The sequence below is a fragment of the Mus pahari genome, chromosome 21 (genome assembly GCF_900095145.1).
Source record: "Mus pahari chromosome 21, PAHARI_EIJ_v1.1, whole genome shotgun sequence".
Lineage (NCBI taxonomy): Eukaryota > Metazoa > Chordata > Mammalia > Rodentia > Muridae > Mus > Mus pahari.
Window position 1 is genome coordinate 13644911 of NC_034610.1, and position 26536 is coordinate 13671446.

Consider the following 26536-nt stretch of genomic DNA (forward strand, 5'->3'; position numbering starts at 1 on the left):
ACCTTGCTGAATTAGGCATTTTAGTGGAAAGCTGTTATTTGTGCTCCTGTACATAAGTCCTCACTCATATGCCTGTAGAAAATGCCCGCAAAAATCACTGGTTTCCAAAAGAAAGAAAGAAAGAAAGAAAGAAAGAAAGAAAGAAAGAAAGAAAGAAAGAAAGAAAGATGAAAAGAAAGAAATATGAAAAGAAAGAAAGAAGAAACTAAGGAAAGAAAGAGAAGAAGAGAGAAGAGGATGAATGAAAAAGGTAAGAAAAAAAGGGAAGAGGAATGAAACATATAAAAGAAGAACCAAAAAAGGAAAAAAGAAGAGAAAAGAAAAGAAAAGAAAAAAAGAGGTATAATGAAAAAGGTAAGAATGAAAGGGAAAAAGAATGAAATAAATAAAAGAAGAACCAAAAAGGGAAAAAAGAAAAGAAAAGAAAAGAAAAAAGGGGATGACTGAAAAAGGTAAGAAGGGAAGAAGAATGAAACAAATAAAAGAAGAACCAAAAAGGGAAAAAAAAGGATAAAAAAGAAAAGAAAAGGAAAGAAAAGGAAAGGAAAGGAAAGGAAAGGAAAGGAAAGGAAAGGAAAGGAAAGGAAAGGAAAGGAAAGGAAAGGAAAGTTAATTTCTGCACAGGGTTAATAAATAGTAAAATCCCTTTGTGGTAGAGACACATAGATTACTCAAGAAAGTAAAATCATAATTTTATTGGAGAGAGATAGAGTATGCATTGAGTGATGATCAAGGGTTCATGCTATGGAAAAAGTAAGAACATATTTTTATGGATTATCACATAGCAGAAACTGCAAATATAATATATGGAAATAGAAACTGATTTGAGATGCCAGTATATTAGGGCACAATCATATACAAGGTAGTAGTCAACAGGCAGAAATGAATCCTTGATGAGGGATATAGAGAAGCTTCTACTAAGACTTCATTTAGCCCCTCCACCAAGCAGTAAACAGCAAACACAAATAGCCTTCAATGAGGCCTGGATAGGACACTCTTTGAATATTGAGGCAACAGCAACAATTAGTCATGAACCATTGACAGGTTTGTATATTTTACGTATAGGAAACTGATCTGCCCAATCACTCTCTATGATTTGAGGAGTTGTCAATATTCTAATTAGCCTGACCCTCCCATTATGCTTTCTCTGCCTTGATAGACTGAAATCTCTAAAACAATCAAAAAATATAACACTGTTCCCTTTAATTGCTTTATATCAATTCATTTCTCACAACTCTGGTGATTCACCATCTCTGAGTCAAAGATTTGATACAATTATGGTTTTCAAACATGGAAAATAGATGACTTCCATACTATAACACTATAATATAGTTGAATAAAAAGGAAAAAATATGATAAAATTGCCTTCTTCCTAAATATGAATAGCATATTTTAGAATGATATTTGAATGATCCCTTTTATGAAGTTGTTAACATAAAGCTAAATTTATTTTTATCAACTATATTTTAGGAGAATTATTTCTTTTAGAATGTGTTTTCTTCTTGATGTGATTAAATGAATTCTTTTCTGGTCTTAACAAGATAATGTAACACTTGGGACCAAATATGAAGGCAAGGAGTGCTGTGCTGGAAGCCAAGATACAGAATACTTCCATAGCCACCATGAACTTCCCTTTAGTGCTGTGGTATACAGGAAGAAAGGTTACCCAGACACAGAAGAACACCAGCATACTGAAGGACAGAAATTTGGATTCATTGAATGTATCAGGCAAATTTCTAGACAAGAAGGCCATGGTATAACTCCCAAAGGCCAAGATACAGAGATATCCCAAGACAGAGTGGAAGGCAACAGCTGAACCCTTGTTGCACAAAATGATGATGTGTCCATGTTCAGTATGAGCATCTTGGTCAATGAATGGTGGTGAAGTTGTCATCCATATTCCACAAAGAAGAAGTTGGATCAGGGTGCAGATAGGAATGATGTATCTTGGACTCCATGATATCACTAGCCACCTTATCATTCTCCCTGGAAAACTGATCTTAAAGGCAAGGACCACAGTAATAGCTTTGGCCAACACAGTGGCAAGAGCCACAGTGAAAGCAACTGCAAAGGTGGTCTGCTGAAGGATGCAGGAAGCTGTGTTTGGCTTACCAATGAAGTTCAAAGAACATAAGAAACAGAAGGTGAGTGTGATGAGCAAAATGTAACTCAGAGCTCGATTATTGGCCTTGACAATAGGAGTGTCTCTGTGTTTCACAAAGATGCCAATAACAAAGGCAGTGAGTGCAGATAAGCACAAAGCTATGATGGCTAGAGCCATCCCCAAGGGGTCTTCATAAGCCAAAAAGCTCACAGATTTTGGAAAGCAGTTGTCCTTCTCTGTATTTGCATAATGACTCTCTGGACACTTCATACACTGGTCTACATCTGGTCAGAAATACAGGTTTAAATGAGATCAGGAGTTCAGTCTATGGCGATTCCTTTTATTATGAATCATTTCTAACTATAGTGACAATCACAAAAGAAACATACTTTGTTTTCACAGGAAGAGAGTATTCAGTACACTGGTATGTGTAATTCTAGATTTATAAACTGCTCCTTCTTCCTAATATATTTCTTTCCATATTTATGTTCACATATAAAAGGATTTAATCTAACTGTTCTTTAATTATTACCATCACACACTTTCCTTCCATCAGTTTTTACTCACAGCTCCTTGTGCTCTCTATACCTACCTTTTACATTTTAATAGTCACTGATTAAATTCAGGAAAGCCAGTGTATGTGCAACTAGGAAAGGTTTCAGTGGGAAAATAAGTAGACTTTCAAGTCCTACCTTTTTAAAGAATAGCATTGTATCTTTCCAGGTATGTATCAACCTCCAGTAAATTTCTTAACAACCATTATTGTGATTTAAGTTGGACTACCTGAAAGTCTCTGTTCTCTTTTCATACCTTATTTCTCTTCCTATACTGACAATGCTGTGCATCTTTTAAAAGTAACTAGAATGCTAAATTACATTGCAAAAACTTTCTGTGGCTCTGATAGTACACATAATTCATAGATACTTTTTTACTTAAATATGGAAAATCTAGCTTGTTGGAATTTTTTTTCAATTTTTTTTCAGATTATGCTTTCTTATATGTGTATCCTAAATTTACTATTCTCCCTAACATTCCTTGTGCTTTCAAATTTTGTTTATTCTCTGCTGGAGGTTTTGAAATGCATCTTATTACATAAGATACTGCTCAAAAAATCACCCAGTGATATATTTTCATAGCATTTAAAGCAAGCATATAGTTTCACATAGATGCAATATTCTTGGAAATGCTCAACAGTAGGGTGGTGGATCTTACAGAGTCCACCTCCAGCAGGAATACAGGACATGAAATGAGTGATGGGGTTGCCATCCTATAGTCACAATTCTGACCCATAATTGTTCCTGTCTGAAATAATTACAGGGATGTAAGTGGAGAGAAGCCTAAGGAATAGAAGGTCCAAGTTGAGATCCTGCTCAAGGGGAGGTACCAATGCCTGAAACTATTACTGAGGCTATGGAATACTCACAAAAAGGGACCTTTCATGACTGTTCCCCAAAATACCCAATAAGCAGCTGAAAATGTCAGATGCAGGTATTTTCACCCAAGCAATAGATAGAAGCATTTTACCCCTGTTGTGAATTAGAGAGTACTGAAATAAGCTGAGGAGAAGCGCAGAAGTGTAGGAGGACCAGCAGACTCAATTAAATAGGACCTCAAAGATCTCTCAAACATTGGACCACCAAACAGGCAGCATATACCAGCTGGTATGAGTTCCCCAACACAAATAGAGTAGAGGACTGTGGGAGTCTGTGTTCATTCAGAAATGATGCACCTAACCCTCAAGTGACGTGAGTCCCCAGGAAGTTTAGAGCTCAGGTGGGGTATGGGGTAGATCCAGCCATGTGGTAACAGATGTGTGAGGAGGAGATATGGGATGTGGAAAAGTTGGAGGGTGAATGGGTGAATAAAATATGTAGTTAAAATATAAATAAATTAATAAAAATGTGAGTGATTTAAAAGAAACAATTATAATACTATGCTCTGGAACTTTTATAATTTTTTATAAATGTTATTATTAAAATAAGGTAGATGCTCCAAAATTTTTAAATTATATTATGTTGCTATGATAGTGTAAATGTGCTTGGCACTATTTTGAAGCATGGCCTTGTTAAAGAAGTATGCCACTGTGGAAGTGTGCTTTGAGACCCTCACCCTAGATAACTGGAAGTCAGTCACTTTATAGAAGTTTTCACCTGAAAATGTAGAACTCTCAGATTCACTTGTGCTATGGCTGCCTGGATGTTGTCATTCTCTTGACTTGAGGTTAATAAACTGAACCTCTGAACATGTAAGCCAGCCTCAAATAAATGTTGTTCTTATAAAATTTAACTTTGTAGTGAATCCCAGGACAGCCAGGGCTATACAGAGAAAGCCTGTCTTGAAAAGCAAAAAAGAAAAAAACAAAAACCCCAAAATTTTAACTTTGTTAAAGTGTTTATAGCAGCAAAAACCTAACTAAGACATAAGTTAGAACCTGTAGTCTGCTATTTCTGTGGTAGACCTGACCACGTTTTTGGTGGGAAGAATGTGGATTTTGAGATTTTTGGATTTGGAAAGCAATAGAATGTTTTAAGTGGGGCTTAATGAGCCATCCTTGTAGGCATATGGAAACCTTTGTTGCTGAGTGTGATTTTAACTGGGGAATCCTGATTCTGGAAGTTTCTAAGAAGAATTCTTATATGTGTCTGCTCTTATGATATTTTCTTAAAGTATGTGATTCCCTTTTGCTCTTGTCTTAAGGCTAAGATAAAGCGATTTATATTAACTGATTTGACAAAGGAAGTCTCAAAAAGCTGAACAGAGACTTTGATCTCTGCTTATGTCTCATGAAGAGGATGAAGCACATTTTCATACAAGCATAGCAAGCTTAAAAAGGAAAAATAAGTAACATATGGTTCAAGTAAAAATAAAGGGACACCAGGAAATGAAATGAAACCAAATGCTAGTTTCAAGGAGAAAAAGAGTTAAAAGAGTAGTTGATCTCTGTGAAAGATTTCATCAAACCAAACTGTAGTTTTTATTTGGATTTGAAAAGGGAGTACTTTGGTGCTTTAATATGGTTGAACAAGAAACCACAAATAGTTGGCAAATTTGTGATCTAGATCTTGAGATTGGGAGACACAGGCTTTTGACCAGGATCATGGAAAACAGTGGCCATGAGAAACTTAGGCCAAGGCAGGTTGACTCCTTTCATCCCAGGAGACAAAGGTGAGCATATCCCTGAGTTTGGGGCCAGCCTGTGACAGAGCAGGTTCCAAGTAGAGTAAAGCTTAAATCCAGGTATACTTTGTTTTACATCTCAGCCTTCTGGAGACAGAGCTATGCAGATTTTTGAGTTCAAGGTCAATTTATGGAGCAAGTGCAAGGAGAGCCAAGCTTAAGTTTTCAGAGTGTTGTGAAACAAAAACTGGTACTAGAATAAGGGGGAACATATTACAGTACCCAAAGTAGCCAAACTCAGCAGCATTGACCATGTGGCCTTAGCTTATTAGTCAAGAGAAGGAGACTACCAGAACAATTGACACTGGTTATCTGGAGCTAAGAAATTAGCAATGATTAATAAGAGATCATAATCTCTGAGGGAAAATCATCCTGGATTGTTTTCTGAGAGTAAAAGATGTTCTTTTCCTGAGATATCCAAGGATGTATAGCAAGCTGCATATGAACTTGATGTTAGAATCACATAGGTGATAGTGGATTTGAAGCTATGAAGGGTTCATGGAGTGTAACTGTGACTTGGCACTGTGAGAAGACAGGGAATGCCATTTTTGAAGGTAAAGCCTCAGTTATAGTTGATGGCCCGAAGTAGAAGGGTCAGGCAAAGAAGCTGAGACTTAGCAGCATGAGGAGAGCCTATGAGAGGTTATTGGTGAAGCCTGGCTTTCAGCGCAAGCCCCCAGTGTACTGCAGGTGCCACTCTCATGGGATGATCGCAAAGCACAAAACTAGAGTGGAGTCAACCAGAAACTAGAGTGCTTTACAGGAGAAATAATGCACGTCGTTTGGAGGACCCTAGAAGATCTTGTATAGACTCCAGACATTGGAAGTGGAAGCAATAATGATGAAGCTTATTGGAAACCCCAAAATGTTCATGATTCCAGAGTCATGGGAAATCTGCTGAGGAAAGCTAGTAGCAGGGATTGGAACAAGCCCAGGAGAAGGAAGTTTATTGCAGTCGATAAAGATGAAAAACTAGTAGACATCTGAAGACCCCATTGGTATCAGACATGGAGTTCCATAATTTGGAATTTGCCCAACTGGTTCATGTCTTGCTTTGGCAATTACATTGAAGACATTGAATGAATCTCAGAAGGAACTTAGAACTTGGATTTTTAACATTGTTGAAACTGTTATAAAATATGTGAATGTGCTGTAATTTACACAAAATATACTCTTTTATAATGCTATGCTTAGGTATTGCCTGCATAATCTCAAATCTTTAAATAACCATATGGGACCCAGGGAGTAGAAAGACGTAGTTTGAATATGCTTGGTATAGGGAGATGCATTATTTGTAGTTGTGGCCTTCTTGTGTGCATGGGCTTTAAGAACCTTGTCGTATGTGTTAAGAAACCAGTCTCTTACTAGCAGGCTTCAGTTGAAGATGTAGAATTCTCTGCTCCTCTACATCATGCCTGACTGAATAATTCCATGCTCCTACTATGAAGATAATTGACTGCACATCTGAACTGGTAAGCCAGGCCCAATTAAATATTGTCATGTAGAATTAGTCTTTGTTATGGTGTTTGCTAGCAGCAGTAAAACACTAAGACAGTGGGTTACACAATGTTTCTATTTTTCTAAAATATAATTGATAAATGAAGTATCAAATTTCTTTCATTAATAATATTGAATTGATATTTTAACATATAAAAGATAGTAATAACTTAGTGTTCAACTTTCTCTCAGCAATATTTTCAGAAATACACTGTTTAGTGTTTCTTTGAGGTTCATAGTGTTGTACAATATAGTCAATTAACAGACACTGGCCAGATTTGCCCTTAGTGCATGAATGACTTTTTATACATACACAGGATCATTAAAAAATTCGCTTTATATATTCTTGTGTGTGTGTGTGTGTGTGTGTGTGTGTGTGTTTGTGTGTGTGTGTGTGTGTGTGGTATAATGATTTCACTTGTGTGAAATATTGATAATAAAATTTATTGCTATTGAAAATTTGTATTAAAACAAGAGAGTGTGTTCAATTTAAAACAATCAGAAGCATCCATATTGCTGGTTGAAAATTTGTGAAGAATTGTGTTGGAATTTTGTTGGGGATTGCATTGAATCTGGACGTTGCTTTTGGTTAGGTAGCCTTTTGCACTATGTTAATCTCACTGATCTACAACCAAGGAAGATGTTTCCATCTTCTTATATCCTCCTCAATTTCTCTCTTCAGAGATCTGATAATTGTGCCATGCAAATTTTTCACTTTCTTGGTTAGAGCTCCATGATTTTGAGGTTATCTGTTTTTATTTTGAACAGTATTTTTTCAAAAACCACATGAAACTCAAGAAGAAGGAAGATCAAAGCAAGAATACTTCAGCTCTTCTTTGAAAAGGGAAGAAATTAGCCAAGGAAGGAGTTACAGAGACAAAGTGTGGGGCAGAGACTGAAGGAAAGGGCACCCATAGACTGTGGTCACAGTAAACTATTTCAGTGAGTGTTGCGTCCCACGATAGAGGAGTTAAATAAAGGACTGAAGGAGTTGAAGGGGTTTGTATCCCCATAGGAATAACAACAATATGAACCAACCAGACCCCCTTCCCAGAACTCCTAGGGACTAAGCCATCAGCAAAGGAGTACACCTGGCTCCAGCTACATCTGTAGCATAGAATGGCCTTGTCATGCATCAATGGAAGGAGAGGTCTTTGGTCCTATGAAGGCTCTATAGATGCCTAAGTTAAGGGACAAGACAAGATATCCATTCTCTCAATATCTATTCCATATAGTACTTGAAGTTCTAGATAGAGCAATAAGACAATAGTAGATTATGGGGACACATATTTGAAAAGAAATTGTCAAGGTATCACAATTTGTGGTTGATATATTAGATTCCATAAAACACCATAATAAATTCATGTGAGTCCTCCTACAGCTAATAAACAACTTAAAGTGGCTGGCCAATAAATTAACTCAAATAAATTATTAACCTTTCTCTATAAAATGGATAAGCAAGATGAGAAAAAATTAAAAAAAAAACACTCTTAACAGTAGGCAGAAATAGTATAAAATATCTTGATGTAGCTCTTACATAGTAAGGGAAATATCTGTATGACTATAACTTCAAGACTTTCATGAAAGCTATTGAAGACCTCAGAAAATGGAGAGATCTTCCATGCTTATAGATGTGTAGGATTTACATCATAAATTTGGCCATCCTCCCAAAAACAATCAACAGATTCAATTCAATCCCCATCAAAATTCCAACACAGTTCTTCGCATGCAATGAAAGAGCAATTCTCAATTTCATTTAGAAAAACAAAAAGCCCAACATAGCAATAACAATACTTAAAATGAAAAGAACTTCTGGAGGAATTATCATCCTTAACCTTGTGCTGTACTATAGAGCAATAGTGTTAAAATCCACATTGTATTGGTACATATGTAGACAGCTCAATCAATGGAATAGAACTGAAGACCCAGAAATAAGCCCACATGTACATGGACACTCTATTTGACAAAGAAGCAAAAAACATACAATCAAAAAAAGATAGCATATTCAATGAATGGTGCTGTTTTAAGTAACATTTTGTATTTAGAAATATGAAAATATATGCATGTTTATCACCTTTCAGAAAACTGAAGTCCAAGTGGATCATGGAACTCAGCATGAACCAAAGAATTCACAACAGAGGAATCTCTAATGGCTAAAAAGCATTTAAGAACAGTGGCTAAAAAGCATTTAAGAACTACAATGGAAGAGCTTGAGAAAGCACCCAAGGAGCTGAAGGGGTCTGCAACACTATAGGTGGAACAACANTANGAACTAACCAGTACCCCCAGAGCTCCTGTCTCTAGCTGGATATGTAGCAGAAGATGGCCTAGGTGGCCATCATTGTGAAGAGAGGTCCCTTGGTCTTACAAACTATATATGCCCCAGTACCTGGGAATGCAAGGGCCAACAAGTGGGAGTGGGAGGGTAGGGGAGCAGGGCAGGCAGAGGGTACAGAGAACTTTCGTGATAGCATTTAAAATGTAAATAAAATATCTAAAAAAAAAAAAAAAACTAAAGTCCTTAGTGATCAATGAAATGGAAATAAAAATGACCTAGTGATTCCACTTTACACCAATTAGAATGACTGAGGTCAAAATTCAGGTGAGAGCACATGCTGTCAAGCATGTGGAGAAAGTGGAACAATCCTGTATTGCTTTTGAGATTGCAAACTGGTACAACCACTCTTGAAATCATTCTGGCAGTTCCTCAGAAAATTGAAAATAGACCTATTAGAAGATGCAGCTTTACCACTTTGGGGCATATACCCAAAAAATGACCCATCATATCACAGGAAAACATATTAGAATATGTTCAAACAGGTCTCGTTAGTAAGAGCAAAAGCTGAAAGCAGCACAAATATCCTACAACAGACGAATGGATACAGAATATCTGGCATATTTGCACAATGGAATATTACTAGGTTATTAAGACCAAAGGCATCATTGGTTTTGAAGGGAAATGAATGAAACTATAAAATATCATCCTCAGTGAGGTAGTCACTAATAAGTTGATATTAGTCAAAAAAATTACAGAGTACCTAGGACAACACCCACAGAGTTTAAGAACTTTAAGAAGCATAAGGGCCAAGACAGGGGCTGGTGAAGGGATGAGATAAGGAACTGTGGGATGGTGGCCACAAAGTGCACACCATGACTGGATTATAAATAAATAAATGAATTCATTAAATGTGGTGTGTGCTTATATTTAGAATATTTGTTCATTTCCATAATAGTAGGAAACATAAAAGGAGTCAGGGATAAATCACACTGGAACACAAGTTAAATGCTTAAATCCTGATTTGAAGGCAGAAGCAGGAAAAAAAATTGAGACCAGATGTACTTTTTAAACCTAAAACTAGCCCCCAGCACTAGACCTCGCTCTAAAAGGCCAAAACCTCTAAGCTTTCTTAATGGGTCTAGTAATAAAATAAATATTCTGTAATACTCTAATCCAAGAGAAGCCAGAAAGTTAGCAAGACCTTCAGTGTGCATAAGACTGCAAAAATAATACTGATTTCTGAACACATATAAATTGTTCCCATAATTCATAACACATGACAAAATGTGTTAGATGCAGGCCAACTTAACTGAGACAAATTTCAGCATAGATATCGAAGGTAGTGATGAAAACACTCCCTACCCTAGAAAATGAGGTATTAGCAATTCATACCTATTGGAAGGGGAATGTGTTTTATTTTTCAGTGTGCAACCTGGTTGGTTAACAAACTTTAAGTGACATGCATACATGTAAGTAGACATGAGAATCATGAACTGTATTAGATAGGTTAGTTAAAAATGTTGGGAGTGAGGGAAGATGGAAATAAATTTGGGAGGAGTGAGATTGATGAATGTGATGAAAACACATTGCATGAAATTATAAAACAACTAAAAATGAGAAATGAGGTGTTAATAATCCCTATGAAGACGCAATAGATCTGAGTCTTATATGCTTCTTAAAATTCAATGAAAAAATTTTGAAAAGCTATCTATGATACTGTATTAATACATGTTAGAAGGCACTGTGAAATGAAAACATTGACAAGTACAGGGAAATATATTTTATGTTCCAATAGTAATATTGGCACAGGATTAAAGATATAAGTCAAGAATGATTTGTAATGGCTGTGTTGAGCTGTTTCAAGCAGGATATTGATGAACTATGACATTTAAATTCCTTTTAAAACAAAACCAAAATGTTCATATGAGAGTTCTATTCAAATCTTTTTCATTTGCTAGCACATCGTGGAATCCAGTGGAGAAATAGGAAATTTTCCGTAAAACTGCATTTACCTGTCTCATTAGAAATTTCATTGTCTGCACAAGGAGTGCACTCGTAGCAGCAGATGGCCCTGCCCTGCAGAGTTACTGTCCTGAATCCAGGCCTACAACTCTCACTGCACACAGACTGTGGGATCTGAGAAGAATGAAAATAATGTTATCTAATGCTTAGGGTTTTATCAAAAATCATAAAAGTAGAGTTCTTTAAGGTCTTAAAACTAAAGGGTGAAGCACTCTTTTAACACAAAGAATTATTTAAACGAATTTTTGTTGTTGTTGTTGTTGTTTTGTAATGGGTTATGGGGAACTGGATTTAGTCACCAGAAAGTCCCAGATGTCAGAAAAGCAAGAGATTCCCAGGACTCATCACAATGACATTAGCTGAAATATGCACAAATGGGAAAGAGAAGCTGTAGAGACCATATAAATAGGTTGCGCAAGGCCCCTGCTTGAGGGATGGGGGCGGTCATCAATTTCAAAAATATTAACCTGGAATTGATACTATCTAAAGAAAAGGAAGGGACAAAGAATGGAGCAGAGACTGAAGGACATGAAGGATTGAAGAGCAGAGACTCCCCTACCTCGGGATCCATCCTGTATACAATCACCAAATAGAGACACTGTTGTGGATGCCAAGAAGTGCCTGCTGACATGAGCCAGATATAGCTGTCTCCTGAGAGAATCTGCCAATAATTTACCAATATAGATGATGATCCTTACAGCTAACCATCTGATTGAGCACAGGGACCACAGTGGAGGAGTTACAGGAAGGACTGAAGGAGCTTAAGGGTTTAGCAACCCCATAGTAAAAACAAAGTTATCAAGCAACCAGAAACCCCAGAGCTCCCAAGGGACTAAACCACCAACCAAAGAATGCGCATGGAGGGATCCATCAATTCAGCAGCATACGTAGCAGAGGATGGCCATATCTGGCATCAGTGTGAGGGGAGGACCTTGGTTCTCTGATGGGTTGATGCCCAGCATAGGGGAATGCTAGCTAGGTCAATGGGGCAGGAGTGGTACAGGGTTGAGAACAGCATAGAAGCCAAGGTGGGGTATGGGATAGGGGTGTTGCAGAAGGGAAACAGGGAAGGGGATAACATTTGAAATGCAAATAAATAAAATAATCAATAAGAAATTTTAAAAAGAAATAAAAGATCATGTCCTTGAGAAGGCAAATGTGTTTAAATTTTAGTCTGAGAATTATCATAGTGTTTAAAAATTTTGAGTTAATGAGTTAAGAACAAGTTTGTGAAACATTGGTGTTTAGAAACATGATATAGGAGTCCATGGAGTCCATTTAGTCTAACAGTATTTTTTTTTACTTTCTGATACCTGTGTTGAACATCTCAACTTCCTCCATTATTGTGAATTGTGAATGTCAAGTTGAGAGCATTTATAATTATCACGGACACAAATAAACATATATTTGTAGGAAGAAATATACTGAAAAATTCAGCTAAGGTGAAAAGGTTCAGTAAATTTTAAATGCCATTAGATATTGTAAATGTCACAATTGCAGACAAGATAGAAGAAAGCAACTGCATTCATTGCTTCCTGCATTCAGAGTATATTATATTATGAGCACCTCTTACCTGTGAAAGTCATGCATTTTCAAATGTAATTCACTAGACCCTCAAATAATTCTATAAGTTCTTTCAAGTTATTATTAAACATTGGATGCCATAGGATATATTGAGAAAGAAAGGACAATTAAGGGATGCTAATGGTGTTATTATATTGTATTTTGAAAGAAAAATTTCCACAAAGGCTAAAGCATTTGAGTGCTTATGTCCTTTTCAGTAACATTATATGAGAAGTTATTGAAACTGTAGGGGATTCAGACTTGCTGATAAAATTATGACAATGTTTTTGGGAATTGAAAAATTATAATATTATCTCAATTCCAGATTTCTAATTTTATTTACTGTTAATGTATGTGGATAGAAACAATTTATTTCTGCTTCCTTTGCCTATCTCCAGTATGAACATCTGATGTCATGCTTCTATCCTTGGGAGACTCTGATACATTTAGAACCATAAAATAAAATATAGTCTTTTTTATAAAAGTCATTTTTGGTCATGGTTTTTGAACATACAATAAAAACTAAATTTAATATTTTTTATTATATTAATGCCAAATGAGAGTTTTTTTCTCCAGTACATTAACACATGAGTCATTTGGAAATGAAAATTTCCCCTTACCACGTGCCCCATCCATAATTTGTGACAAATGGAGGAAACCAAATCCTCACAGAAGTTAACAGTGGGGGACATATTGAACATTATATACTTCCATTGATCTGAATCAAGGAATATCAAAAACCAGTATACTAGTATTGCTTTATTTTACTTTATACTAGTACTCCAAGTATAATGGAACTTGCGTCGATCATCATTATATTGGAAAATATAATTGTGTTAGTAATAGCACAAAATTTATCGATAATACATAACCCACCTCTGAAAATATTTCTGGCCATTGAATCATCTGTTCAGATAAAGACAACTGTTGACCCTGGGGAGCATTTGCAGAGAAGGATCCTACTTTCACTTTTAGTCCAAGACCCTTTGGTAAATTCCACAGGTTAAGAATGTCATATTCTGCATCTTTTGTCTGTCTCCATTCTAAACTCCCTTTGTCTCTAATTTCAATGTCCTTCAGGAAAGTGTTAAGCTAAACAGAAGCATAATATTATATTACATTGTGCCCAAGATGCAGAACAAAAATGGAGCTTTTGGAATGTGTCTTATATTTCTTAATTACTTTCGTGAACATCAACATTAATGAAGATTCAGTTACTGATGTCTAATGAAAACCTGATTCCTCAGAATACCATTGTGCTTCTAAATTATTATTGATTCATGTGAAATCTTTGAAACAAGCTCAAGTAACCAATCAATTAATACTGTTCTGTGAAAAGTTCAGCATTTTTGAAACCTAGCAAGACCTTTTAGAATCTATTCAGGACTCCAGTGTATAAAGTGAGTATTCTGATATCTAGAAATTAGTTAATGTCTTCAATTCTCTATAAACCAACCATCATTGATTTGCTTAGTGTTATAATTTTAATATCTCTATTAACAAAATTATAACACAATGAATTTTTTAATTGCAACTATTACCGTAAAAAGATTGTACCGCTAGATATTGATCACATGATCTTGATTTTGACTTAGCATATTTGCCCCTGGTATAACACCATCATACACTTGAAATTATTGTAACTTCCAGGTAAGCTTCAAAGCACAATTCTTTGATTGTGGACAAGATAAACTGAACTTTATAATACTTAAATGGTGTTGTTGCAAATTTCATATGTCAGAGTGCTGACAATAAAATACAGTAGAAAGGTTCTTACCTGCCATGGAAAGAACACCATCCCTTCTCCATATTCAAATGGTTGCATTTGAAGTTGCTGAAGTATCATCTGATGGAGGCTGTGAGCCAGAGCATACACACTGTTGTAAATATTTGTGCTCTCTTCACTCATGACAGTATCAAATATGTGTCTAGGTAATACATCCAAAGAAGCATTGATTTGACATTTGTCCAAAACATGACAATTAACGTCAGAAAATGAGCACTTGAAGTAGAAATTCCACAACTTAGGAAGATAAATGTCTTCAGGGTATTTACTAGGATTAACTGTTTGAATAAATTTGGTAAACTCAAAATTCTCTCTATAATTGTGCCTAAAAATTAGGCTTCCATGAAACGAGTCTAACATGAAATAATCAGCATCATAAGTAATAGTATGTTCAATGTTCATGACCCAGATAATCCATGTCAATATCTTTTGCCCAATATTTCTCATTAGACCTTCTAGAGAATCAATGTCACCATAAATAATTATTACATTTGTCTCTTCCATATTTTCCCAGAATCTGGTAAAATATTCAGACCATGTGCCTGGGATCATTTTTACAAAAGCTATGCAGATTCTGTTTCTCTCCATCTCCTCCCTAAAATCAGACAGAATTTTATTTCCTTTGTGGTTATCAGGGAGAATGAGTCCAACCCAAGACCACCTAAAATGAACCATCAATGAAACAATAGCAAGTGTAAGAGATGTGTCCTTGGGGGCCATCTGGTAGAGAGAAGAATACTGACCACGGTCACTCAAGATTGTATCATAAGGTCCAAAAGTAATCTGAAGCAAATCAGAAAGAAGAGGAAGAATATTAATATCAAAGAACATTTCATTCCTGAATCAATAGCTAACAGGAGAACATTTTAAAGGAACATTATATTTACAATCTTTAACAGAAATTTCTGTTACACTTGTAAGTTTCAAGGACTTACTCAGTTTTATTTACTACACCAAACTTTCTCTTATAAGCAAGAGATTTCAGGATTGATCTCCATGTGTCTGTGTCTCACTTTAATGTTTGGATAATTGATCAATCACACTTTCAGTTTAAAGATTCCTATAATATGAACAAAGAAAGCAGACTGTTAGTTCCCACAAATCAAATTTTCTCACCTGTGGAAATTTAAAAAGTTGAAGTAATGTCCCAATTTGGGCAGATTTTATCCATGATGATCCTGTGAGTGCAGCAGTGAGATTTCTGTTTTTACAATTGTAATTAGGTATAACCCTTCCCTCTACATGTGCTGTGAGCCAAAGACAAGTATACAGAAGAAGGTCCCTTTCAGTGAATTTGGTATTGTAGAAATCAAATCCAAGAGATATGTTGGGTAAAATGTAGGGGTTCCCATTGATCTCCTCAATGGCAAATAACAGAGCCAGAATATACTGGTAGTTCTTAAAATTATACCTGTGTAAATCACATAGAAATACATAAGTGGATGATCATATATACCAAAAACATTTACATATTTAGTACAATAAATTTTATATTTCAACCTTGATTATATAAAACATATAATTTAATTTCTTCACCATGAATAGATTAACTAGATAAGGTAAATATGTTAGATTTAGGCAAATCTTTTACCATTACTACTCTTTATTTATGAATCCTCAAGCATATGCTATTTATATTTCATAGGTAGATTCTTTACACATTCTGTTTACAAGTCAAGAATTATTTTAACACAAATAATATATCTGTTGGAATGTAGATCTTTGGCCTTCTGGGTTCTCCACATATGAAAACCTACTATTTTACTATCAGCCCAATGTCATTTTAAATACAGTATCTTAATTAAATGATATTCTGAAGTTAGTTTAATTGCAGGTGGCCATTGTGGCTATTTCTCTGATATGATTTTTTGAGTAGGGCAGCATGGAATTGCTAGTGTCATAGAACAACCATAGAAAAGCCAGCTTCTGTATCTGAATAGATGATATTAAATCAAGGCAACATCATTCCTTTTGAATTTTTATTCTGTTTATTTATGCTGATTTTATGTATGACTGTGTGCATGCATGACTCTTAGTATGTATAGTTCTATGAAGTTCAGAAAGAATGATTTGAAGTCAATCAAAGCCCAGGGAGATTCCTAGATATACACCTTATTCATATAATATTTTCTTATATGTTATGTTTTTATGCATTTATGCATTTCATTCATTTGGTGCTCAGTTGCCTCCTTAGTTTATTCAACACCACAGTGTCTCTGACTTGACTGAGTTGTTCTGTACGTCAGGCAGATCTGGAACTCAGAAATACCCATCTGTCTCTTTTCTAGACTACTGAGAATAAAGTCTTGCACCAGCACATCTACCTGATGGATTCCTTTATTTTCTTACCACATATGCCTAGATCTCTACACAGCAAACCTGTAGAAATTCTCCTGTTTCTCATTCCTAGACTCTGTATGATCACTGGGTTAAAGGCATGTACTCATATTCTTTTGGGAGGTATGAACTCAGATCCTCATACTTGGTGTGTTCTACTCTCTGAAACATCTCTTCATCTGCTTAATAATAATTTTGTGGAAAAATATATACTATACTCTGAAATGTACCAAATCCACACTGACAAAAGACTAGCACTTAATTTCTCTGTCAAAGTGAGTTGATCATGGAAAAAAAAGATTTCATTACAGTTTCATTGTATACATTTTTCTTCTCCACCACTGCTTATCAAATTAGGTTAAAAGCAGTGGAATGAAACTAAGAACTAGTTAACAGAAACCTCAAGGATACAATGAATTCTCAAGACAAGAGGGAAGTTATATTTATGATCTCACATTAAATATAGTAGCATGAACTGGGAATGTTCACGTGAATCAAAACCAGCAAGGAAAATGACATTCAGCACGAAGTTCAAACCTTAACTAAGAGGGAATTCTTCTTAGGGTTTTATTATTGTGAGGAGACACAATGAGCATAGTTACTTGCATAAAGGAAAACATTTAACTGGGGCTAACTTACAATATCAGTTTTAGTCTATTATTTTCATGATGGGAACCATGAAAGTATACCTATAGAAATGGTCTTCAAAATTTATCTCAGGATTTTACATCTTAATCCACTGGCTTCAAAGGTAGAAACTGAGACACACTGGCTAGAGTTGTTCTTCTTAGACTTATAGCACCACCAGCAGAGTGACTTGCTTCTCCTAATTAGTCCATGCCTACTCCAACAAGGACACATATCCTAATTGTGACACACAGTATGGTCAAAACATCTGAACAGAATAGTGTTTGGGGCCTTTCCTGTACCAACCACTACATTCCATTTTTTAACCCTGATAGGATTGTAGCCATAAAATAGTACAAACTGCATTTAGTCCAATTTATTTTCCTATACTCTAAAATAGCCGTAAGTTTGTTTGAAGTCCAAAGTTCAATGTCTCCTCTGAAATTAATGCCACCATGCAAGGTAATCTGATAAAAATAGAAATAAAAATGTATATAATATACTTCAAACATATAATAGCACAGAATCTATAGTATCATTTCAAATTTGAGACAAAGGAACAGAGTCATCTACCAATGCCTTCCTAAGCACAGTCCAAATAGCAAACAGTGTAAGGGGTGTGCTTGATCTTCCAACCTCTGTAATCCGGTTGTTAATATCTAATACTCTTTTCTCCCATGCACCCATATTTAAAGTTCTCCTTTCTGGAAACCAAGGAATGAATATTTATACAAACCAAAGAAAGTCAGTAAGCTGGTTAGTGTTAACCTTAATGCATTTTTCTTTAAGAGTATGCTTAATAACATCTGGAAAGAACTCTCTGTCATTAGAATCACTCTGTACCATCATAAGAGATACACAAAATGCATACATCCCAGAGCCAAACTTGATGGTGCAAGCCAGAACTTATGACTCCTGGTGTAACCTAGGTACTGATTGTACCCACTATTAGAATCTGCTGCAGATGGAAGCAGCCAGTATCAACTCCTATTTCCATAACCAGTATCAACTCCTATTTCCATAACCAGTATCAACTCCTATTTCCATAACCATGTACTCCTTGGCCAAGGAGTTTGAAGGGTCAAGTTGAGACTCCTATATATGGTGATGTACCTTCCTCAAAGTTCCTGTTCCAAAATGCCAATTAAGATGCTGGGAGCCTCCTGACCTAGAGAAGTGGAGACACCATATAGAGTAGGAGTCTAGTGTGGCTTTAACATATGAAGGTCTCTGGACATTCTAGCTTTCCAACTTTACTGAAATGCTGATAACTTACAAAGACCTAAGAACTTTCATGGTCTTTCTGTGGGTAAAAAGCTGCTGGTCTTGGAGATTGACATCTATAGCCTGGCAAGTAGGGATTATGTAATAAGACTTTGAACTGGCATACTCTAACATTCAGTATGCAAGTTGAATGGCTCAGGAAGCAAAAGGGACACTTTGAAAAGTAAGTATAGAGTTTATTTTTAAGCTGTAAAAAGTCTGTGATGAAAGTTATCTACAAAAATACAGAAAAGCAGAAAGATCCTAATTCCAGTAATTGAAAAAAAAAATTCTATCTCCTCCTCTTTGTCAAAGAAGTGTTCTTTCCAAAAAAAAGAAAAAAATCTCCTCAGCTCAGTTCCTCTGACTCTTCTTTTTGTCTTCAGCACTTATACATCTGTCAAGGTACATGATTATATGTTAAATATTCCTCACAATTTCACACATGAAATCAAATCATAAATTCAAATAGAGCTTTATAACAGAGAATGTTTGCATGCATATCCATTAGGAGTAACTGTCTACCTAAATATTCATCACCTGTCACATCTTCTGAGGTTAATTAAATTTAAAAACCAAACTAAGTTATTAGTGAAGTTTTGCATAGACAAAGTTAGTCAATACTTATCTTCTGTCCTAGCACCTATAATAAACCATACTTATCTATTTATGACCTTTGTTTAATTGTTTTACAACCTCTTACAATGTGTTCTGGGTATTAGAAATTCTGATTACTATCTAGAAGCAATTAATTGGTGACACATGGCAGTTCTCATTGCAGTTTTGACTATCTGGAAAGAACATAATTGGAGTCTCACTATTAAAAAAAATAATAAACACCAATATAATATAAGGCATTCTTATTGGCGCATCATTAAAAATTAAAAAGTTGATTCCTTCCAGTCTACACCAGTGCCAGGCCACCTTGGGACCAAACTTGTTGGATGACCCACAGTCTCCAGAGGATTATCTATGCCACAGCCTCCCGAGCATGCCCAGGATCTTAGGATCACTGTTTAGTGAAACACAACATCTGTTCCAACAGAACTGGGGGGGCACCTGGGGACAGCTGTAGGACAGACACAGGAATACCACCCTGGTTGGAGCTGGTCTACCTTGGTTTCAAAATCAGTGGACAGTACCACAGTCTACAGAGGATATAACACATCCAGGTGCTCTAACATGCCCAGGATCTTAGGATCCCAGGATCCTGGGATCTCAGGATCTCAGGAGATTGGTCACACTAGTATCTTAGGGTCTGCCAAGCTTGACTTCCAAGAACTCTGAAACACCCAGAATCTCAGCAATAGAGAATGCCAGAATCACAGGATCACAAAGAAAGCTGGCTCTGAGAACTTCTGACTCAACTGGGTTTACAGGAAGCGCAGGCTCCAATCAGATATAATGAGGGAAGGGAACACTTTGAGATAATTAGATAGCAGGAGGCAAGCATAAGAACAAAAACAACAGAAACCAAGATTACTTGGCATCATCAGAACCCAACTCTCCCACCATAACATGTCCTGGATACACAATCACACCAGAAAAGGAAAATATGGACACAAAGTCACTTGTAATGCTGATGATGATGATGGAGAACTATAAAAAGGACATAAATAACTCCCTTGCAGAAATACAGGAGAACACACCCAAACAGGTAAAAGAATTTAAAAAAACCATCCAAGAACTAAAAATGGAAGTAGAAACAAGAAAGAAATTGCAAAGGGTGACAAATCTGAAAATAGAAAACCTAGGAAAGAAGTCAGGAGCCATAGATACAAGGATCACCAACAGAATAAAAGAGATAGAAGAGAGAATCTCAGGTAGAGAAGATACTATAGAAAACATTGATACAACAATCAAAGACAATGCAAAATATAAAAAGATACGAATCCAAAACATCCAGAAATTCCAGGACACAATAAGAAGACAGTATTGCATATGCCAGCAAGATTTTTTTGAAAAGACATGGATATAGCTGTCTTGTGTGAGGCTATGCCAGTGCCTGGCAAATACAGAAGTGGATGCTCACAGTCATCCATTGGATGGAACACAGGTCCCCCAATGGAGGAGCTAGAGAAAGTACCCAAGGAGCTGAATGGGTCTGCAACCCTATAGGTGGAACAACAATATGAACTAATCAGTACCCCCATAGCTTGTGTCTCTAGCTGCATATGTAGCAGAAGATGGTCTAATCGGTCATCATTGGGACGAGAGGCCCCTTGGTCTTGCAAACATTATATGCCCCAGTACATGGGAATTCCTGGGCCAAGAAGTAGGAGTGGGTGTTTAGGGGAGCGTGGTGGGGGGGATGGTATAGGGAACTTTCAGGATAGCATTTGAACTGTAAATAAAGAAAATATCTAATAAAAAATAATATAAAACCTGTACCATGACAACCAACCAAACAAACAAACAAAAAAACCTGACGAAATCTAAGGATAGTAGGTCTAGACAAGAGGAAAGATTTCCAACTTTAAGGACCAGTAAATATCTTGAACAAAATTATAGAAGAATACTTCCCCAACCTAAAGAAAGAGATGCCCTTCAACATAAAAGAAGCCTAAGAACTCCAAATAGTTGGACCAGAGAAGAAATTCTACCTGTCACATAATAATTAAATCACCAAATGCACAAAACAAAGAAAGAATACTAAAAGCAGTAAGGGAAAAGGTCAAGGAACATATAAAGCCAGACTACCAGAATTTCACCTGACTTCTCTCCCAGAGACTATGAAAACCAGAAGGTCTTGGGCAGATATCATACAGACACTAAGAAAGCACAAATGCCAGCCCAGCATACTATACCTAGCAAAACTTTCAATTACCATAGACAGAGAAACCAAGGTATTACATGACGAAACCAAATCTATACAATATCTTTCCACAAGTCTAGCCCTTTAAAGGATAACAAAGGGAAAACTCTAACACAAGGAGGGAAACCATGCTCAAGAAAAAGCAAGAAAATAATCTTTCAACAAACCTTGAAGAAAATAGCCACATGAACAAAATTCCAACTCTAACAACAAAAATAACAGGAAGCAACAACAAGTTTTCCTTATTATATCTTAACATCAGTGGACTCAATTCCCCAATAAAAAGATGTAGACTAACATACTGGTTATATAAACAGAACCCAACATTTTGCTGCATCCAGGAAACCCACCTAAGTGACAGAGATAGTAACTACTTCAGAGTAAAACAATTTTCCAATTGGGTGGTCCCAAGAATCAAGCTGGAGTAGCCATTCTAATATCGAATAAAATCAACTTTCAACCTAAAGTTATCAAAAAAGATAAGGAGGGACACTTCCTACTCATCAAAGTTAAAATTTACCAAGATGAAGTCTCAATTCTAAACATCTATGCTCCAAATGCAATGACATGCATATTCAATAAAGAAACTTTACTAAAGCTCATAGCATGCATTGCACTGCACACAATAATAGTGGGAAACCTCAACATTACAGTCTCATCAATGGACAGATTCTAGAAACAGAAACTAAACAGAGACATACTGAAACTAACAGAAGTTATAGAATAAATGGATTGAACTGATATCTATAGAACATTTTATCCTAAAAGAATGGATACACCTTCTTCTCAGCCCCACATGGTACCTCCTCCAAAATTGACCATATAATTGGTCACAAAACAGGCCTCAACAGATATAAAAACATTGAAATAATCCCATGCATCTGCTCAGATCACCAGTAACTAAGGCTGATCTTCAATAACAACATAAATCATAAAAACACACATAAACATAGAATCTGAACAACACCCTACTCAATGATAACTTGGTCAAGGAACATACAAAGAAAGAAATTAAAGAATTTTTAGAGTTTAATGAACATGAAGTGACAACATATCCAAACTTATAGGACACAATGAAAGCAGTCCTAAGAGGAAACTCATAGTTAGGAGTGCCTCCAAAAAGAATCTGGAGAGAGCATACATGAGCAGCTTGGCAACACACACAGAAGAAAAGGAAACAAATTAGCTTAGGAAGAGTAGATGGCAGTAAATAATCAAACTCAGGGCTGAAATCAACTAAATAGAAACAAAAAGAACTATACAAAAAAATCAAACAAACCAGGATCTGGTTCTTTGCGAAAATCAACAAGATAGATAAACACTTAGACAGATTAACTAGAGGGCACAGGGAGAGCATCCTAATTAACAAAATCAGAAATGAAAAGGGAGAGATAATCACATAAACAGAGGAAATCCAAAAAGTCAACAGATCCTACTACAAAAGCCTATACTCAACACAATTGGAATACCTGGATGAAATGAACAATTTTCTAGACAGATATCAGGTACCAATGTTAAACCAGATTGAGATTAACAATCTAAGCAGCCCCATTTCCACTAAAGTATTAGAAGCAGACATTCATAGTCTCCCAACCAAAAACATTCCAGGACCTGATGTGTTTAGTGCAGAGTTCTGTCAGACTTTAAAGAGGACCTAATTCTAATACTCTTCAAAGTATTCCACAAAATAGAAACAGAAGGTACACATTGTAGGATGACAACATTTTTTTTAAACAGTTTTACCTTCAACTGCAAATGAATTCTATGTCAAAATTATGTATACACACGCAAATATTGAATGTGATAATAACTTTTAAAAGACTGTGCCATGAATATGACTATAGAACAAGCCACTTTTCCGTTAAAATTTTTTCCATACTCATAAAGAACACTCTATACATCAAATAATTTTAATACATTTTAATAAAAGACACTGAATTTTGCCATTAATTTAGCTTATGTTTTTATGATATTATGCAAGTTCAATGTTTTTCATAGAAATAAATCCTTGCATTTATAATGACTTAATCAGACATTAATTGCTCACATATCTGGAAGTAGAATCTTTGCAATGAACAGTTTCCTGCTGTGCAAAATAAAGAGAAACACATTCAAAAACACATTGGTACCTGAACAGCTGAGAGGAAAATGCACCATAAAAGTGATTTTATAAGGAGCATTAATTACAATGAAATAGAACAGGCCCCACATAACAATCCATGCTGTCCCATCTATTATGCCTATGAGAAAATATTATGATTTCCTTTGTGTCAACATGTTATTCCCTAAAAAATTTGGAAGACCATGAAAACATTTATCAACATAACAAATTTTATATACCTATGCATGATATGTTTTAAAAATTCTAGATAAAAATTTCAGAGAAATAAACCATTAAGTTTTTATTTATATCTAAACATTTTTCACTTTCACTGTCTTTGATTTAGTGCTGTACTACCCCAAAAGATTTTGCCAAGCACAAAATATTGTCCTATTGAGCATAATTCAACTTAACACCTTCTTTTTTTTATATTATTATTTTGACAAAATCAGTTTTAGAGATTCTAAAATCTTTCATGAATTTCATCTGGTCATTTTCTACTTGTTGATTTCTAACACATTTCTTCATGTACTCACAGGGAATTATTAGTGTTATAGTTCTATTTCTATAATGTACTATCAATATACATACAGATTTAAGAATGTATTCTTCAGAAAGGGAGGTCTGGTTTGGATAAAACATCTTATTTACTTTATTAATAAACATATATGCATATTTCTGTCCAAATCACCAGTTTCTGTCTGACATTATCCATTAACCTGGATTATTTAACTCAAATTACTAAATAGAACCAAGGTAAAACTCTCATAGTCACTATGTCTTGGTAGACACATGTATAAAAATAAGAATAAATACTGAAAACCAATGGAGTAAATAGGTAAATACAGGAAAGCTGTCTGAGAATAAAAATTAAAACATCAAACAAACATTTATAATAAAACAAGAGATACATGAACCATCTAAGGAACACAGAAAAGTAACATCATCCAATATCAGGCACATACAGGACTTCCAAAATGTTAAAAACAACAAGGTTAGGCTTAGACTAAATCATTCCTCCTTGAAATTGTAACACTAAAAACTATTCAGACATTGTGGCATAACAAGAATGTAAAAATAAAAGTTTATGGTTAACAATCCAACTAGGAAATTAAAGTGAAAATAGTCAAAGTTTCCACTTTCTTTCTCCTTGAGTGAAGAAAATAACCTAAAAGGAAAATAAAATGATGAAAAATTTTTAGAAGTTCTAATAGCAAATTTGTCAAAGTAAATAAAAAAACAATAAATAAATTTTAATGACTACACCCTCTAAATCATAGGAATTCTGAACTCAAAAAAATAAATAAATGTACTTACTGTACATAATTGTCCAAGTATTGATATGGTTTAGTTGAATGTGGCCTTTTCTTTTCGGTGTAAAAAGTATGAAGAGGGAAAAATGCACCAATCATCACATCTCCGTCATGGTGAAAATCTTCAGTAATTTTGAAGTAACATTTACTAACATTTTTCCTTATAGAAATTATGTCACAGCAAATTTTGTGATTCTGTAAGAGCCACGCAAATAAAAGCCAGGAGAACATCCTATCAATACATGGGTCAGCTTGATGGAGATTACACAATGTCCAGTATATATATATATATATATATATATATATATATATATATATATATCCTTAGTTCATGTTTTTGTGAACATGTATGTTTTGAATTTGTTCATGACTTAGTCTGTCACACAAATCACTTCAAATGATTGAGAATGCCATTGGGAATTTTGAAACTATCCTTTCCTTTGGACTCTGCTGCTGAGGCTCACTCTCCGTGTGAAAAACAAGTTGAGAAATATGATTGTTCATATTCTTCACTAGCCATAGGCACTATGACTTCATCAAAGTATACAAACAGCAAGAATTCTGGGTTGAACTTCTCTTGGGATGAATTGGCTAAGCATACGAAGCAAGAAACTTTTAATATGAAAAACAATTTAGGCTAATCCCCACTGTTGACTTAGAGCTTATCAACCAAGTGAAAAGGAAAAGGCTAGAAAGAAAGCATTTCAGGTATAACCACTCAAAGTTAACATTTTACAGAGCTTTTAGTGGAAGCTGACAAGTGTGAGTTATGCGGAAAAAGCTTCCAAACCAGTTTTTACAATATGCATTCATGTAGGTGATCTCAACATCTCCTACTTTTATTCCAATAAGGAACTTTATTTTAATATCTGTAAGCTTTATACAATATGAAAACTTATGAGAAATATAACAGTAAGTACTACTATTTCAATGTCCAGTTCATTTGTATTTAACAACTTTCAACAATTACATCTATCTTATTTAGTCCAAAGTTCAATAAAGGGTTTGTGTCAAATGAACACAATGAAAAGAGCATTTAAAGTTTATACTTATAAGGCAACCTAAGAATATATTAGTTTTTGGGTTTGTGACTAAGATAATATTATCAGAACTTTGCTGATTAATTCTCAGGATTGGACTTGGGAATGTCCATCATTAATCAACTTTTAAAACCCATAAAATGCCTGAGGTGGATTATATTTACCTGAGTAAGCAGGATGTGCAGACCAAGAAGCCTGTTTTAAATATAACCTCACTGGCTCCTGTGGCAATTACCCAAAAATGTTTCTACATCTGTGGATACATTTGTTTTGGCAGCCATGCCCAGAAATTCTGAGAGATATGACTGTGAAAGAGAAATTTGGGGGGGGGATCTCCCACCTTGTCTAGGAAATGTGGTGTAATTGCCAACCAACTGGTGTTCTGTCACCAGTTTGGGTAAAGAGCCCTTTAAGACCCTGTAACCAGTTTTCACACGTTTGTAGCATACTCCAGATGGAGATTGATTTTTGCCTATCATTTCCTTTTGAGGAGATTCAGAGTGTTGCCTTACTTGATGTGTTTCTCTATCACAAAAATCTTTTTTTAAATTAAAATATGTTAAATGCCACATTTTCAAGGTCTCTGAATGGTGTGAGAAGAACCTATATGTCT

General features: G+C 35.4%; 1 protein-coding gene across 1 annotated transcript; it reads right to left on the reverse strand.

The window, feature by feature from the left end:
• Window positions 1-1459: 1459 nt before the first annotated feature.
• On the reverse strand, window positions 1460-25114 carry LOC110338119 (vomeronasal type-2 receptor 116-like). The gene is made up of 6 exons (XM_021221348.1): window positions 24888-25114; window positions 15544-15838; window positions 14419-15210; window positions 13518-13733; window positions 11069-11192; window positions 1460-2388 (listed from the first exon to the last, which is right to left on the reverse strand). Exons 1-6 carry the CDS (start codon window positions 25112-25114, stop codon window positions 1460-1462), a joined length of 2583 nt encoding a protein of 860 aa, XP_021077007.1.
• Window positions 25115-26536: the final 1422 nt, after the last annotated feature.

What these genes read in the sequence shown, in the direction of transcription:
- LOC110338119 (XM_021221348.1), bottom strand. Translation starts at nt 25,114, where the DNA reads ATGTTCTCCTGGCTTTTATTTGCGTGGCTCTTACAGAATCACAAAATT. An exon ending in TACTTGGACAATTATGTACA is followed by an intron (nt 15,839 to 24,887) that starts GTAAGTACATTT and finishes TGATTTACACAG; the next exon opens with GTATAATTTTAAGAACTACC. An exon ending in TGAAATTTCTAATGAGACAG is followed by an intron (nt 2,389 to 11,068) that starts GTAAATGCAGTT and finishes ATTTCTGACCAG; the next exon opens with ATGTAGACCAGTGTATGAAG.